General features: G+C 44.4%; 1 protein-coding gene across 3 annotated transcripts in view; it reads left to right on the top strand.

The window, feature by feature from the left end:
• The first annotated feature begins 1741 nt into the window (after positions 1-1741).
• The window catches only part of CDH24 (cadherin 24), a 246919-nt gene continuing 233039 nt past the window's right edge, over positions 1742-15621 (top strand). For 2 of the 3 annotated variants that reach the window (XM_077299034.1, XM_077299045.1), the window contains exons 1-2: positions 1742-2051; positions 12171-12525. In XM_077299034.1, coding sequence (XP_077155149.1) covers positions 12298-12525 — 228 coding nt within the window. In that variant the 5' untranslated portion in view covers positions 1742-2051; positions 12171-12297. The remainder of the gene's footprint in view (positions 2052-12170; positions 12526-15621) is intronic. The other variant, XM_077299040.1, reaches the window with a different exon arrangement.

A 15621-nucleotide genomic window follows, 5' to 3' on the forward strand; every position in this document is an offset into this window, starting at 1 on the left:
ACCCCTGTGCGGGCTGTGCTGTATATACCCCTGTGCGGGCTGTGCTGTATATACCACTGTGCGGGCTCTGCTGTATATACCACTGTGCGGGCTCTGCTGTATATACCACTGTGCGGGCTGTGCTGGATATACCACTGTGAGGGCTGTGCTGTATATACCCCCTGTGCTGGCTGTGCTGTATATACCCCTGTGCGGGCTGTGCTGTATATACCCCTGTGCGGGCTGTGCTGTATATACCCCTGTGCGGGCTGTGCTGTATATACCCCTGTGCGGGCTGTGCTGTATATACCCCTGTGCGGGCTGTGCTGTATATACCACTGTGCGGGCTGTGCTGGATATACCACTGTGCGGTCTGTGCTGGATATACCACTGTGCGGTCTGTGCTGGATATACCACTGTGAGGGCTGTGCTGGATATACCACTGTGAGGGCTGTGCTGGATATACCACTGTGCGGTCTGTGCTGGATATACCACTGTGCGGTCTGTGCTGGATATACCACTGTGAGGGCTGTGCTGGATATACCACTGTGCGGTCTGTGCTGGATATACCACTGTGCGGTCTGTGCTGGATATACCACTGTGCGGTCTGTGCTGGATATACCACTGTGAGGGCTGTGCTCTATATACCCCCTGTGCTGGCTGTGCTGTATATACCCCTGTGCGGGCTGTGCTGTATATACCCCTGTGCGGGCTGTGCTGTATATACCCCTGTGCGGGCTGTGCTGGATATACCACTGTGAGGGCTGTGCTGGATATACCACTGTGCGGGCTGTGCTCTATATACCACTGTGCGGTCTGTGCTGGATATACCACTGTGCGGGCTGTGCTGGATATACCACTGTGAGGGCTGTGCTGGATAGACCACTGTGCGGGCTGTGCTGGATATACCACTGTGCGGTCTGTGCTGGATATACCACTGTGCGGGCTGTGCTGGATAGACCACTGTGCGGGCTGTGCTGGCACCCAACACCATGTTGCAGTGCAGGAGATTCCTGCAACAGTCCGAGGCGTATCTAGGGGAAGCGGGGCGGGGGAAGGTGGGGGGGTTGTGGGGGCGGGGGAAGGTGGGGGGTAGGGGGGGGGCCCCATTTGGAAGTTCGCACCGGGGCCCATAACTTTGTAGTTACGCCACTGCCTGGTGGATAGTCCTGTACCCCTGGTGGATAGTAGTTTCTCCTCCTTTGCCCTCTAGCTCCTCATCCCTTCTCTGTACCCCTGTGCTGACACACACTGCTGCCCTAGTCGCTGCAGAGCACTCTGTATTCCCCTCACAAGCCCATGTACCCTGCACCCCGGAGCCCGGACACAGAGCTTCCGTGCGGCTCTAGCTGCTCTCCTCGTATATTGGATAATTGTGTATGTGCCCGGGGTGCAGACACATCCCATCCTAAGCCAGCAGTGTCAGATGGCCATTTCCTAAGCTTGTCATCCATCATTGCATTCCATAGCCATTATGTATATCTCAATCTCTCGTTATTATCTATCCTTCCATCTACGTCTCTCCGTATCTCTCGGTCTATCATCCATCTTCCCATGCCTCAGCCTGTCCTCCCCATGTACACGTCCTGCTGCTGTCTGCTCTTCTCACTCCTTGTCCCTCTGCTTTGTGGCTGTCACTTTGTCTGTGTCTCTCTGTTCTTTGTGTCCTCTTGTATTAGAGGAAAGGAGAAAGAGGAAGAAAGAGGAGGAGAGATAGAAAGAGACAGACTTAGAAGGAGGAGGGGAGTGCAGGGGGGTTTATTTGGGGGGGAGTATGTCAACTCGTATTCTCAGCATCACTCGCTCTAAAACCAGGGCAGCATCTGCAGGAACCTGTGTGTGCCTGTCTGTATCTCTGCCTCCTCATCACATGGTCTCTGCAGCAGCGGCGGCGGCGGCGGCAGCCTCTCGTACATGTGGAGCTGTCTCTGCAGCAGTCTTCTTCCCGGACTCTCTCACCTCTGGAGCGCTCTCTGTGGCGGCTGCGGGGTGAGCGCTGTCTCTGCGGAGGGCTCTGGCATATTCCCGAGCTGTCTGTGGCGCGGTCTGCCTCTCACGTCTGGAGTTACACGGTGCGTTCAAACTTCTGCCTGAGTGTGTGAGGGTCATGTGTGTACGTGTGTGACCGTGTGCATGGCGGCGGGGGGCTCTCCAGCACCACACAGGTATGTGGCATGGCACCGGTTATGTGTGTGTTGTGTATGCTGTGTACATTCTGTGTTTGTGGTATACACTGTGTGTATGTTGTATACATGGTGTGTTTGTGGTATACACTGTGTGTATGCTGTGTATATTGTGTGTTTGTGGTATACACTGTGTGTATGCTGTGTATATTGTGTGTTTGTGGTATACACTGTGTATGCTGTGTACATTGTGTGTTTGTGGTATACACTGTGTGTATGCTGTGTACATTGTGTGTTTGTGGTATACACTGTGTGTATGCTGTGTATATTGTGTGTTTGTGGTATACACTGTGTGTATGCTGTGTACATTGTGTGTTTGTGGTATACACTGTGTGTATGCTGTGTACATTGTGTGTTTGTGGTATACACTGTGTGTATGCTGTGTACATTGTGTGTTTGTGGTATACACTGTGTGTATGCTGTGTACATTGTGTGTTTGTGGTATACACTGTGTGTATGCTGTGTACATTGTGTGTTTGTGGTATACACTGTGTGTATGTTGTGTACATTGTGTGTTTGTGGTATACACTGTGTATGCTGTGTACATTGTGTGTTTGTGGTATACACTGTGTATGCTGTGTACATTGTGTGTTTGTGGTATACACTGTGTATGCTGTGTACATTGTGTGTTTGTGGTATACACTGTGTGTATGCTGTGTACATTGTGTGTTTGTGGTATACACTGTGTGTATGCTGTGTACATTGTGTGTTTGTGGTATACACTGTGTGTATGTTGTGTACATTGTGTGTTTGTGGTATACACTGTGTGTATGCTGTGTACATTGTATGTTTGTGGTATACACTGTGTGTATGCTGTATACATTGTGTGTTTGTGGTATACACTTTGTGTATGTTGTATACATTGTGTGTTGTGTACATGTGTGTATGTAGTGCACTGTGTGTTGTGTGCGCAGTATATAGTGTGTTGTGTACATTGTGTGTATGCTGTACACATTGTGTGTTGTCTAAGTTGTACACGTTGTGAATGTTGTATACATTGTATGTTGTGTGTGTTATATACATTGTGTTTTGTGTATGTTGTATACACTGTGTGTGTATGTTGTATACATTGTGTGTTGTGTATGTTATATACATTGTGTTTTGTGTATGTTGTATACATTGTGTGTTGTGTACATGTGTGTAGGTAGTACACTTTGTGTGTTGTGTATGTAGTATATATTGTGTGTTGTGTATGTTGTATACATTGTATGTTGTGTGTATGTTATATACATTGTGTTTTGTGCATGTTATATACACTGTGTGTTGTGTATGTTGTAACATTGTATGTTGTGTGTATGTTATATACATTGTGTGTTGTGTATGTTGTATACATTGTGTGTGTTGTATACATTGTATGTTGTGTGTAAGTTATTTACATTGTTGTGTATGTTGTATACATTATATGTGGTATACGTTGTATAAATTGTATATTGTGTGTATGTTGTATACATTGTATATTGTGTGTATGTTGTGTACATTGTATGTTGTGTGTATGTTATTTACAAAGTGTGTTGTGTATGTTGTATACATTGTATGTTGTGTGTATGTTGCATACATTGTGTGTTGTGTATATTATTTACATTGAGTGTTGTGTTTGTTTTATACATTGTATTTTGTTTGTATGTTATTTACATTGTGTGTTGTGTATGTTGTATACATTGTGTGTGTTGTATACATTGTATGTTGTGTGTAAGTTATTTACATTGTTGTGTATGTTGTATACATTATATGTGGTATACGTTGTATAAATTGTATATTGTGTGTATGTTGTATACATTGTATATTGTGTGTATGTTGTGTACATTGTATGTTGTGTGTATGTTATTTACAAAGTGTGTTGTGTATGTTGTATACATTGTATGTTGTGTGTATGTTGCATACATTGTGTGTTGTGTATATTATTTACATTGAGTGTTGTGTTTGTTTTATACATTGTATTTTGTTTGTATGTTATTTACATTGTGTGTTGTGTATGTTGTGTGTATGTTGTATACATTGTGTGTTGCGTATGTTTTGTACATTGTATGTTTTTGTACACAAAAAAAGGAGAAAAATGGGAGCGTTTTATAAGAATTGTACAAATATATTTTATTGAAAACATACATTTAAAAAAACACCAATTACAGACACCTTAAGGTAACCTCAGAACCCAGAACCGTACTGGCAGAAAGAACCCTAGTACACGAATAATATGGTAATCAAATGAAGGATCTATAGCCTCCAAAGGTCCCCCACAAAAAAGAAGGGGTTGTAAAGCCTACCCATATAGCCCATATATCGCAATATTGCCCAATCCAACTCTCAACCATAAGGATCTGGGTAGCAAGACAACCCAGGAGGGGGTTAACGTGAGGAGTGTCCACAGAGAGGCGCAGGTAAAACAGCCTAGTGGCGTCAAAAGGCACCCCACCAGAACACCACTCACAAAAGGTTCTTACCAGAGTGCTGAGGAACCCCTGAATCGGGCAATGCACATTGTGTGTTGTGTATGTTGTGTGTATGTTATATACATTGTGTGTTGCGTATGTTGTATACATTGTGTGTTGTGTACGTTTTATACATTGTATGTTGTGTGTATGTTATATACATTATGTTGTGTATGTTGTACATATTGTATGTTGTATACATTGTATGTTGTGTGTATGTTATATACATTGTGTGTTGTGTATGTTTTGTACATTGTATGTTTTTGGTATACATTGTGTGTAGGTTGTATATATTGTATATATTGTGTGTATGTTTTATACATTGTGTGTTGTGTACATGTGTGTATGTAGTACACTTTGTGTGTTGTGTATGTTGTATACATTGTGTGTTGTGTACATTGTATACATTGTATGTTGTGTGTATGTTATATACATTGTGTTGTGTATGTTGTGCACATTGTGTGTTGTGTATGTTGTACATATTGTGTGTATGTTGCATACATTTTGCGTTGTTTAATTCATATACATTGTATGTTGTGTATGTTATAAATACATTGTGTGTTATGTTGTATACATTGTGTATGTTGTACATATTGTGTGTTGTGTGTATGTTGTATACATTGTGTGTTGCTTATTTTGTATACATTGTGTGTTGTGTATGTTGTATACATTATATGTTGTGTATGTTATATACATTGTGTGTTGTTTATGTTGTATACATTGTGCTTTGTTTTGTTGTATACATTGTGTTGTGTATGTTGTACACATTGTGTATTGGTGTTGTGTGCGTTGTGTATATAGTGTGTTATGAGTGGACATCTATATGGGCATTACAGGTTACCCAGTACCCAGCTGTCTGCCTGGTGCCTGGCACTCAGTGCCCTCAGTCTCTGTCGGGACAGCAGGGGGTGCAGTATACAGAGTTATGTGCACTAGTTGTTAGACATGCTTGAGTATATCGGTAAACATTGGCACAGACACGGTAAGAATTATTCCTGGCAAATGTTACATTGTTGGACTGGTAGGTGAGATTAAGAAAAGAAAAATCATGGAAAAAGTATTTGTCACCAGAATTGCTCTAACTTGTAGGAGTGAAATGTGCCCTTAAAGTGCCCGTGTAACCCGAAGATTATGTGCTCAGAGTGCCCGTGTAATCTGAGGACTATGTTCTCAGAGTGCCCGTGTAATCCAAGGACTATGTGCTCAGCTCAGAGTGCCATTGTAACCCGTGGGCTATGTGCTCAGAGTGCCCATGTAGCCCGAGGACTATGTGCTCAGAGTGCCCATGTAGCCCAAGGACTATGTGCTCAGAGTTCCCCGTGTAACCCGACGACTATATGCTGAGAGTGCCCGTGTAACCTGAGGACTATGTGCTCAGAGTGTCCATGTAACCTGTGGATTATGTGCTTAGAGTGTCCTTGTAACCCAAGGACTATGTGCTCAGAGTGCCCGTGTAAACTGAGGACTAAGTGATCAAAGTGTCCATGTAACTCGAGGACTATGTGCTTAGATTGCCCGTGTAACCTGAAGACTATGTGCTCAGAGTACCCATGTAACCTGAAGACTGTGATCAAAGGGCCTGTGTAACCTGAGGACTATGTGATTAGAGAGCCCATGTAACCCGAGGACTGTGTGATCAAAGTGCCCATGTAACCTGAGGACTATGTGATCAAAGTGCCCGTGTAGCCTGAGGACTATGTGATCAAAGTGATCAAAGGACCTGTGTAACCCAAAGACTATGTGCTTAGAGAGCCCGCGTAACTTAAGCACTATGTGATCAGAGTGCCCATGTAACCCGAGGAGTATGTGCTCAAAATGCCCGTGTAACCTGAGAACTATGTGATCAAGTTGCCCATGTAACCTGAGCACTATGTGCTCAGAGTGCCCGTGTAACCTGAGGATTATGTCCTCAGAGTGCACGTGTAACCTGAGGACTATGTGCTCTGAGTGCCCGTATAACCCGAGGACTATGAGCTCAGAGTGTCCATGCAACCAGAGGACTATGTGCTCTGAGTGCCATAAATCCAGAGGACTATGTGCTCTGAGTGCTGTGTACCCTGCGCCCGTGTAACCCGAAGACTATGTGCTCTGAGTGCCATGTATCCTGAGGACTATGTGCTCAGAGTGCTGTGTAGCCTGCGCCTGTGTAACCTGAGGACTATGTGCTCTGAGTGCCATGTATCCTGAGGACTATGTGCTCAGAGTGCTGTGTAGCCTGCGCCTGTGTAACCTGAGGACTATGTGCTCTGAGTGCCATGTATCCTGAGGACTGTGTGCTCAGAGTGCTGTGTACACTGCGGCTGTGTAACCCGAGGATTTTGTTCTCAGAGAGCCCATTGTAACCCGAGGACTATGTGCTCAGAATGCCCGTGTAACCTGAGTATTATGTGCTCAGACTGCCCGTGCAACCTGAGGACTGTGTGCTCAGAGTGTCCGTGTAACCCGAGGACTATGTGCTCAGAATGCCCGTGTAACCTGAGTATTATGTGCTCAGAGTGCCCGTGCAACCTGAGGACTGTGTGCTCAGAGTGTCCGTGTAACCCGAGGACTATGTGCTCAGAATGCCCGTGTAACCTGAGGACTATGTGCTCAGAGTGTCCGTGTAACCCGAGGACTATGTGCTCAGAGTGCTCGTGTAACCTGAAGACTATGTGCTCAGAGTGTCCGTGTAACCTGAGGACTATGTGCTCAGAGAGCCTGTGTAACCCGAGGACTATGTGCTCAGAGTGCCCGTGTAACCCGAGGACTGTGCTCAGATGCCCCGTGTAACCCGAAGACTGTGCTCAGAGTGTCCGTGTAACCAGAGGACTGTGCTCAGAGTGCCCGTGTAACCCGAGGACTATGTGCTCAGAGTGCCCGTGTAGTCCGAGGACTATGTGCTCAGAGTGCCCGTGTAACCCGAGGACTGTGCTCAGAGTGTCCGTGTAACCCGAGGACTATGTGCTCAGAGAGCCCGTGTAGCCCGAGGACTATGTGCTCAGAGTGCCCGTGTAACCCGAGGACTATGTGCTCAGAGTGTCTGTGTAACCTGAGGACTATGTGCTCAGAGTGTTCGTGTAACCCGAGGACTATGTGCTCAGAGTGCCCGTATAACCTGAGGACTATGTGCTCAGAGTGCCCGTGTAATCCGAGGACTATGTGCTCAAAGTGCCCGTGTAACCCAAGGACTGTGCTCAGAGTGTCTGTGTCACCCGAGGACTATGTGCTCAGAGAGCCCGTGTAACCCGAGGACTATGTGCTCAGAGTGCCCGTGTAATCCGAGGACTGTGCTCAGAGTGTCCGTGTAACCCGAGGACTATGTGCTCAGAGTGTCCATGTAACCCAAGGACTATGTGCTCAGAGTGTCCGTGTAACCCGAGGACTGTGCTCAGAGTGTCCGTGTAACCCGAGGACTGTGCTCAGGGTGTCCGTGTAACCCCAGGACTATGTGCTCAGAGTGCCCGTGTAACCTGAGGACTATGAGCTCTGAGTGCTAAGAGGGTTGAATACATTCCCTGTAGCATTTTCTACAAGCAAAAAGTCAAAGGGGCGGGACACAATTTCTTGCGAGCACTTTTGATTGGTTAAGAAGGCTGACTTAAAGGCAACATATACCAAGCGCTATTGCGTCTGCCACCCAAGTGCCGCTTATTTTGGGCATTTTGTAGTAGTGCCCATTTCTATTAGAACATAGCATAGATAAGTTCTGTTCAGGCTAAGGTTATACAACGGCTGTGATCATGTGGCATCACATCTACGGTGTTTGGTGACAATTGTGCCGTGGTTATATGTCACGTGGCACAGCGCGATGTCTTTATGTGACATTGCAATCTTCATGTTGTGCACCCAAAGTCGCCATGTATCTCTAGCCTTGGGTGACTGATGCCAATTAGGAAAATTGTTTTGATTATTTTTACATTGTGATTGCTCACTAATCAGCATCATGTAATTATACCACATATCTGGCAGCCTGACAAGTCATGAGAAGTGGCCGGCAACATACAGGCTGTGGATACATGCTAAGGACTGATTATTACTGTAGTGTAAGTGCCAATATATACTACCGTCACAGATATAGAAGGGCACTACGTGTCAGTATAGGCAGGAGGCTGTACGGAATGGAAGTGCTGTGGAAGAGGAGGAGCGCCAAGTGTCGAGTATCGCTGACAACATATTGCGTGACGCATTTATCGTGAGAGGTTCAGCTGGCAATGAGCGCAGACGATGTGTAATTATGGAGCAATTACAGAATTTATGTGAAGCAATAGGAGAGTTAAAGGGTGGATTGCGGAGCAGTATAATAAGTAATGGAAGAGTCGCAGCAAAACGGTTTGGACCAATATAACGCATTGTAAAAAGAGAGATAAAAGGAGGTGCTGAGAGGAGAGATGCAACTGAACAATGGGATCATATGCAGCAAACGGTGTAATGGCTCATTAAGGGGAGCACTTAGAAGAGGTATAGGGACATAAATGGGGTTCGAGAAGGAGTTTCTGCGCACAGTACGACAGGTAAAGGGATTGGCTGCCGGATGATCAATGCCTCAATTAGACCATCACACCACACACTCCGTACACACTTCTTGGCAGACAATCCACCTGACATGTATATTTAAGAGTTTAATTCGTCTGATGCACAGATGCAGACGAAGAAAAAAATCGTATTTTCTATGTGGAAGTTAATACCCAGCATACACCATCCTAGAATAATCCACTAAACCCTACAGGGAAAAGAGACATGAATTTTACAAGCAGTTGGAATAGAGATAGCGGGAGGGTGGCATTAAAAAAACAGTGGCGGGGGGAAGAAAGACTCAGACAGAAGGACAATGAGATATCTGAGAGTGGAGGAGGATGACTGGATAATTCTGAAGTGATATCCACATTCTAGGATGTGACTACATAAAACTCCATATGATGCACACAGCGATGGCTACTGTGACTTGTTTAAATTCTGGTCACCTGCTCGGGTCCCCTATGAGGGACTGCAAGAGATGAGTTGCCATCACTGAAACGTGTCACCAGATGGTCATGTGTGTCCCTCAGAGCCACAGAACTTCTGCAGTGGCACAAATTGTGTCCAGCCAAGCTGCTGCCCTCCTGTCCCCTCTGCCCTAGTGCCCACCTCTATAATGATCCTCCACATTTAAGGCTTTGTTTTTCTCGCCCATTTGTTTTGTTCTTCTTTACTGGAATCTTTATCTATCCCTTTTTTTCTCCCCCTCCTTTTCGTCTCTCGGTCTCTCCCTATGATTTCTTATCCTCTTCTTATTGCAGTAAAGCGTAAAGTGTTGAACATGACGGGCATACAAAGAGACAGAGGAAGAGAGGAGAAGCGAGGGGAGAAGGGGAAGGAGAAGTGGAGAGGAGAGACAGATGGTACAATTTGTACGCAGCTAAATCCGAACAGGGGAAATAAGTTCTACATAAGGGGGGAGCGCAATGGGGAGAAGATACAGAGGAACAGTGGGAATCATATGAGACAGAGAAATAGTCAAGAATAAAACCAATACAAAGCCTCCTACGGTCTGTGGGATAAGCGGAGCTAGAAAAGAACAGTCAGAACCTTCTCACTTGAAATATCAGGCCTGCAGGGAGACAGGAGGTGGACGAGCCGCTGGTGAGAGGAAAAAGCGAGAGACGAGCGCAGAAACAATAGCGGCAGTGCAGCACTCAGGGAATGTAGTCACATGAATGCTCTCTGTATCGTTAGATTGGCACGAGTCTTATGTACTAAGCTGCTTCCTCTATAAAATAACATTACTAGTATTTAGGAGTTCTTGAGTTGACCTTCTCGGTCAATGAAAGGGTTAGGTGTTATTTTGCTTTTTTAATCTGTCATAAGAAAGACATAAAACTGTGAAAGTGTGGGTACATTTTCCTCATTACCAAGAACAAGTAGATTCAGGCCTTGGCGTTCCTAATCACAGTGAATGGGAACATCAAGAGCTCTGGCTGTTTCCAATTCATTTTTATGAAGAGTAGCACCTTTTTTCCCTGCAGAGAATAATGACATAATGTCAGAGGCATAATTGTAATAGGTGTAGGAGATGCAGTCTCACCCGGGCCCAGGAGCCTACAGGGGTCCAGACAGTCCCTTTGGCCTTTATTAGAAGACCAATACTAATAAAGAACCTTGACCGTTGGTGACCCTGTTGGAGATTTTGTTAGGGTCCAAGATCTTCAAGTTATACCACTGTGTGATCCCTGTGAGACAAGTCAGAAGTGTTGGTACCTCACCTTCACACACTTCTGACGTGTCTGCTTGTAAGTGCGTGTTCATGTGGATTTGGAGCTGATTTTGAAGTATCCTGTTGATTTCAATGGGAAGACATGCCTATAGTGCACATGTTGCTGTTTATTTTCCACTTGTTATCTTCCGCATGGAAAATTAATAAGTTGTCGATTCTTGAGGCTTTTCAATTTTAAAAAAATTCAACAGATTTCACAACTGAATTAATAAAATTAGAAGAATACACCCCATACATGAAAAGATGCGTTAAAAATCACACAGACAAAGTTTGTCTTTTACGGGGTTTTTATGTGTCTGTATAGTGGATCATTGCAAAAAATTCTACTTTTTACCATAGCATGACCATACAGTAGCCTACATCAGACATACATGTAGGGAATACTCCTAGTGCATACCTTTCACATATAGACTCAAGTACAATATGAACAGAAAGAGTTTTCACAGAAACTTACTCTTTAAATAGGCAAGTACAAAGTTAATAAAAGCATAAGTTACCCACAAGTTACCCACTTTACAGCTAACTGAGCCTGAATCCTAGTGCTTGTTCATAGAATCCTAGAATGTTAGAGTTGGAGGGGACCTCCAGGGTCATCGTGTCCTGCTCAGTGCAGGATTCATTAAACCATCTCAGATGACTCTCCAGCCACTGTTTGAAGACTTCCATTGAAGGGGAACTCACGACCTCTCGTGGCAGCCTGTTCCACACATTGATCACCCTAACTGTTATAAAGTTTTTTTTCTAATATTTAATCTGTATCTTCTCCTTTTCAGTTTCACTCCATTGCTTCTCGTGTTTCCATGTGCAAATGAGAATATTGATGATTCCTCTACACTGTGACATCCCTTCAGATATTTGTAGACAGCTATTAAGCCTTCTCTTAGCCTTCTTTTTTGCAAGCTAAACATTCCCAGATCCTTTAACTGTTCCTCATAGGACATACTTTGTTGTCTGCTCACCATCCTGGTCTTCTCTGAGCTTGCTCCAGTTTTTCAATGTCTTTTTTAAAAGAAGCTGTCAGAAGCTAGTTTGCCTGGAGCTTCTGACAGATAGGACATCCCTTACACACATCATGAAGTTGTCAAACTTATCAGGACAGTATGATTGTACGCTAAAGAATGGTGTAAATGAATGTATTCATATACTGTATATGTTCAGCAATTCTGGGACCCGCAGCCGTTCTATGGGTTACGTGTCATTGATTGTCAGAGTTCATAGGTTGAATAAAGCATTGAAGGGACATTTTATGTTACCAGTTTATATAACAAAATAAACGTGTACACCTAGTATTTAAAGATCAGCATTACATTCTAATCCATTTTTTTTTCTTTCCCTCTCATTTATTTTTGCCAGTTACAAGCTACATGGTTTAAGTTACAACCCAAACTAAAGAGACTTTACTACATGGAAGACTTTGACAAGCAGCATACAAGTCGCAGTCTGTTGTGTCCTTTGGCCTCACTGGTCCTCAGTCCTCCCAATGCCTGCCTTCTACTTTTGCCCTTTGCTTTCCTTACTGCTGTTGGGCTGTTCCTCCACTGTTCCTGTTATGGAGGAATCCTCTCCAGGGCTAAGTGGAGATAGTGGATCCTCATCTTCTCCTCCTCAGGGCCCTGGTCCTCCTCCCCGTTTCAAGCGTAGCTGGGTCTGGAACCAATTCTTTGTGATAGAAGAATATACAGGACCAGAGCCTGTCCTGATCGGAAGGGTGAGTAGGTGTATTTCCTAGGACTGTATTCTCCATAATGCTGCACATATTGATATGTATCGGAATATGCTTTTACGTTGGGGTAAGAGCTGCTGCTGATAAATTTCAGCCCCATAAAAAAGAAGAAATGCTTTATTTGTCATAGAGGTCACAGCACAGACCAGGATTTCAGGAACGTAACTCATCAATTATGTTTTGCTTTCCTCTGCATCAAATAGTGAAGCCTTCGGATGGCTTCCCACAGTGTATATGGGGATTAGACCTGGGAAACGTTTCTAATCAGAAAGTCCTATGTTCACTTCACATCCACAGGACAAGCTGTTCAGCCACATATGTCATAGATAAAGTGCTCATTATCTTGTTAATGGGGGGCTCCGGGCTGTTTGTGTTGTTCAACCCTGTTACTCATTAAGAATAAAAATATGTGGTTCCTTACAATGACCGTTGTACACATTGGGTCTGCATATGGCCCTTGTACAGGAAGCACGTGAGGGTGTACCCGCAGTGTCAGTTTCACAATCTCTCAGTAACCCTAAGGGCTCATTCAGACATCACTGATTTTTCATCATTATGCCAAAACCAGGAGTGGAACATGCAAAGAAAAACTATCATTGAAAGATTGACTCCTGTTCTGTGTTTTGGACACACTCCTGGTTTTGACATACAAATACTGATGAAAAAAACAGCACAAGTCACAAACAATTATTTTTTGAAGTCCATGGGGTCAAAGATGTTCATGACCTGCGACCAAACATCCTACAATGTTGGGTCATGGTAGGTTGTGGGCCACATTGCAATAATATGCAATGTCATAGTGTAGCATCACGTTATCGCCATGCAGCCCTAGCGAAATGTGATCACTCTGGGACCCTCAGTAACCTAAGAATAAGGGGCCAGTGTAGCACTGTATTCCATTTTCTGGCCTGCACAGCTTATGGTCACTCAGCTGTAGCCAGCACCATTCACCGTACCATATACAGCGCTGTACACGTGCCATGTACTTTTTGGGGTACACGTACCTGCAGATGACTAAAGTTGGTATAGATTTCATCTTGCATGATCCCATAACAATTCTGGATATATTATGAAACATCTTAATGACTATATGGCTCTATTGCTGTTACTAACTCGCCTCTTGTGCCAAATTTTGATAGAAAACCTAGGAATAAAGGTGGAATAATTTGCTTTTTGTAATGTCTGGGCAACGATAGCGCCCTTATTTCTGCTAGGTTATATATGATCACGTCTCCCCCTCCTCTTCCATTATGCTGGATACAGAAAAAAGGCTTTGTGTAGAGAGCAATAATTTAGAAAATGACTGGAGGCATCTACTCATGACAGCTAGCTGAGGTGCGTGACAGCGAGCTATCTGTCGCCTCCAATGAGAAGTACTAATATCGAAGTTTGGCACAACAGGTGATTTAGTAACGACAATGGCGCTATATGGGCATTAAGGCAAATAGATGTTTCACAATGCAGCATCCATAGCTTTAATTGGTTCATGCACGCGATTCATTAGAAAGTGTATCTTTAACAATTTCAGTCTTCTTCAGAAAGATTAAGATGCCTAAAAGCATATGATAAGTGGTGGTCTAAAGTTGTTCGGCTGGCAATTATCATCATTGACAGCCCCCAATTAATATGCATATTCAGCTAGGCAGAAAGTGCATGTTAATTTGTATGTAGATGGGAGGGAGAGCGGCTGCCAGGCACTGCTCCGGAGCCGCCTAAGGCACAAGATCAGCTGAAAAAAAATCAAACATGACTGATTCATTTCACTCGTTTCTTCCTCTTACAACAGCCTCCATGCATGAAGATTCTTGACAGATCCAACTAAATAAGACATGTTCCACCTATGTCATGCAAATTGACATAGATGACTTTAGGCTGACCATATGAATCAGGTGTCAGCAGATGCAACTGCAATCTAATGTATATGGAGTGTCCTACAATGTCTGCGTTTAGAGGGAATCTGTCAGCAGGATTTTGCTCCCCAAGCGATTTAAATGCAGATATAGCTCTTTCAAAGACTAGTCCAGCAATACCTTTACATGGCCAATCCTCTCCCTTGTTAGGGTACGTTTCCACGGGCCGTATTGTCGTTGCTTTGGACGGAGGGGAAAACCCGCTCCGCCCAAAGCGCCGCCCCCTTCTGTACGCGCGGTGATTCTGGATGTGTTCATTGAATCGCCGCACCCTATATAGGACTGTGTTATTTACCTTGCGGAGACGGAGCATCGCCGCAAGGTAAACAGACATGCTGCGGTCTAAAAAGACGCGCCGCATGTCCAGAAACACAGGGCCGCCGGATGCGTGTTTGCACGCATAGTGGAGACGGGATTTCATAAAATCCCCTCCACTATGCTGTAACATGTGGACGCTGCGGATTGAACGCAGCGTTCAGTCCGCAGCTAATTTGGATGTAATCTGACCCGTGGACACATACCCTTACTGAGAAATCTGTGTTTGAATTGATATGCAAATGAGGCTGAAGATCTGTTTGTAAACATGAAGCCTCTGTCACTCCAGCTCTATTCCACATGCAGCCGCCTCCTCCTGTTTGACTGACTACCTGTATGCTGAGAGACTTCAGGTTAAGGAGGGAATAGAGCTGGAGTAACAGAGGCTTTGTATCTACAGCCGTATTTGCATGCCAATTAAAACGCAGATTTCTCAGTAATAGAGAAGCGGACTGGCCATGTAAAGGTATTACTGGACTTGTCTTTGATAGAGCTACAGGCATATATAAAAAACTAATCTAAGCCGTTGTAAATTTTCCTGCTTGAATATTGTTTTTTCCTGGAAATAAACGGCAACAAAATTGTCTGTCAGCTGCGTAGCATCCTCTGTGGTCTATCCGAATGTGCATGTGCATGGCAGAATCAGGACAGATAGCCAAATGATCAGCTATCTAGTGTATGGTTATTGTTAGACTTTATCTATCACTGCAACATCTTAAGATTTTGTACTTCCATTTATTCTTTATTCTTTCCATTTGCTCTGCTAAATCTGCTAAAAGATAACAAAATGATCTTTACTTATCCTCTGCTGCTCCAGAGCTGCCTCTCCGCCGCTGCCCCCAGTGTTTGTGTACAT

The sequence above is a fragment of the Ranitomeya variabilis genome, chromosome 1 (genome assembly GCF_051348905.1).
Source record: "Ranitomeya variabilis isolate aRanVar5 chromosome 1, aRanVar5.hap1, whole genome shotgun sequence".
NCBI classification, from domain to species: domain Eukaryota; kingdom Metazoa; phylum Chordata; class Amphibia; order Anura; family Dendrobatidae; genus Ranitomeya; species Ranitomeya variabilis.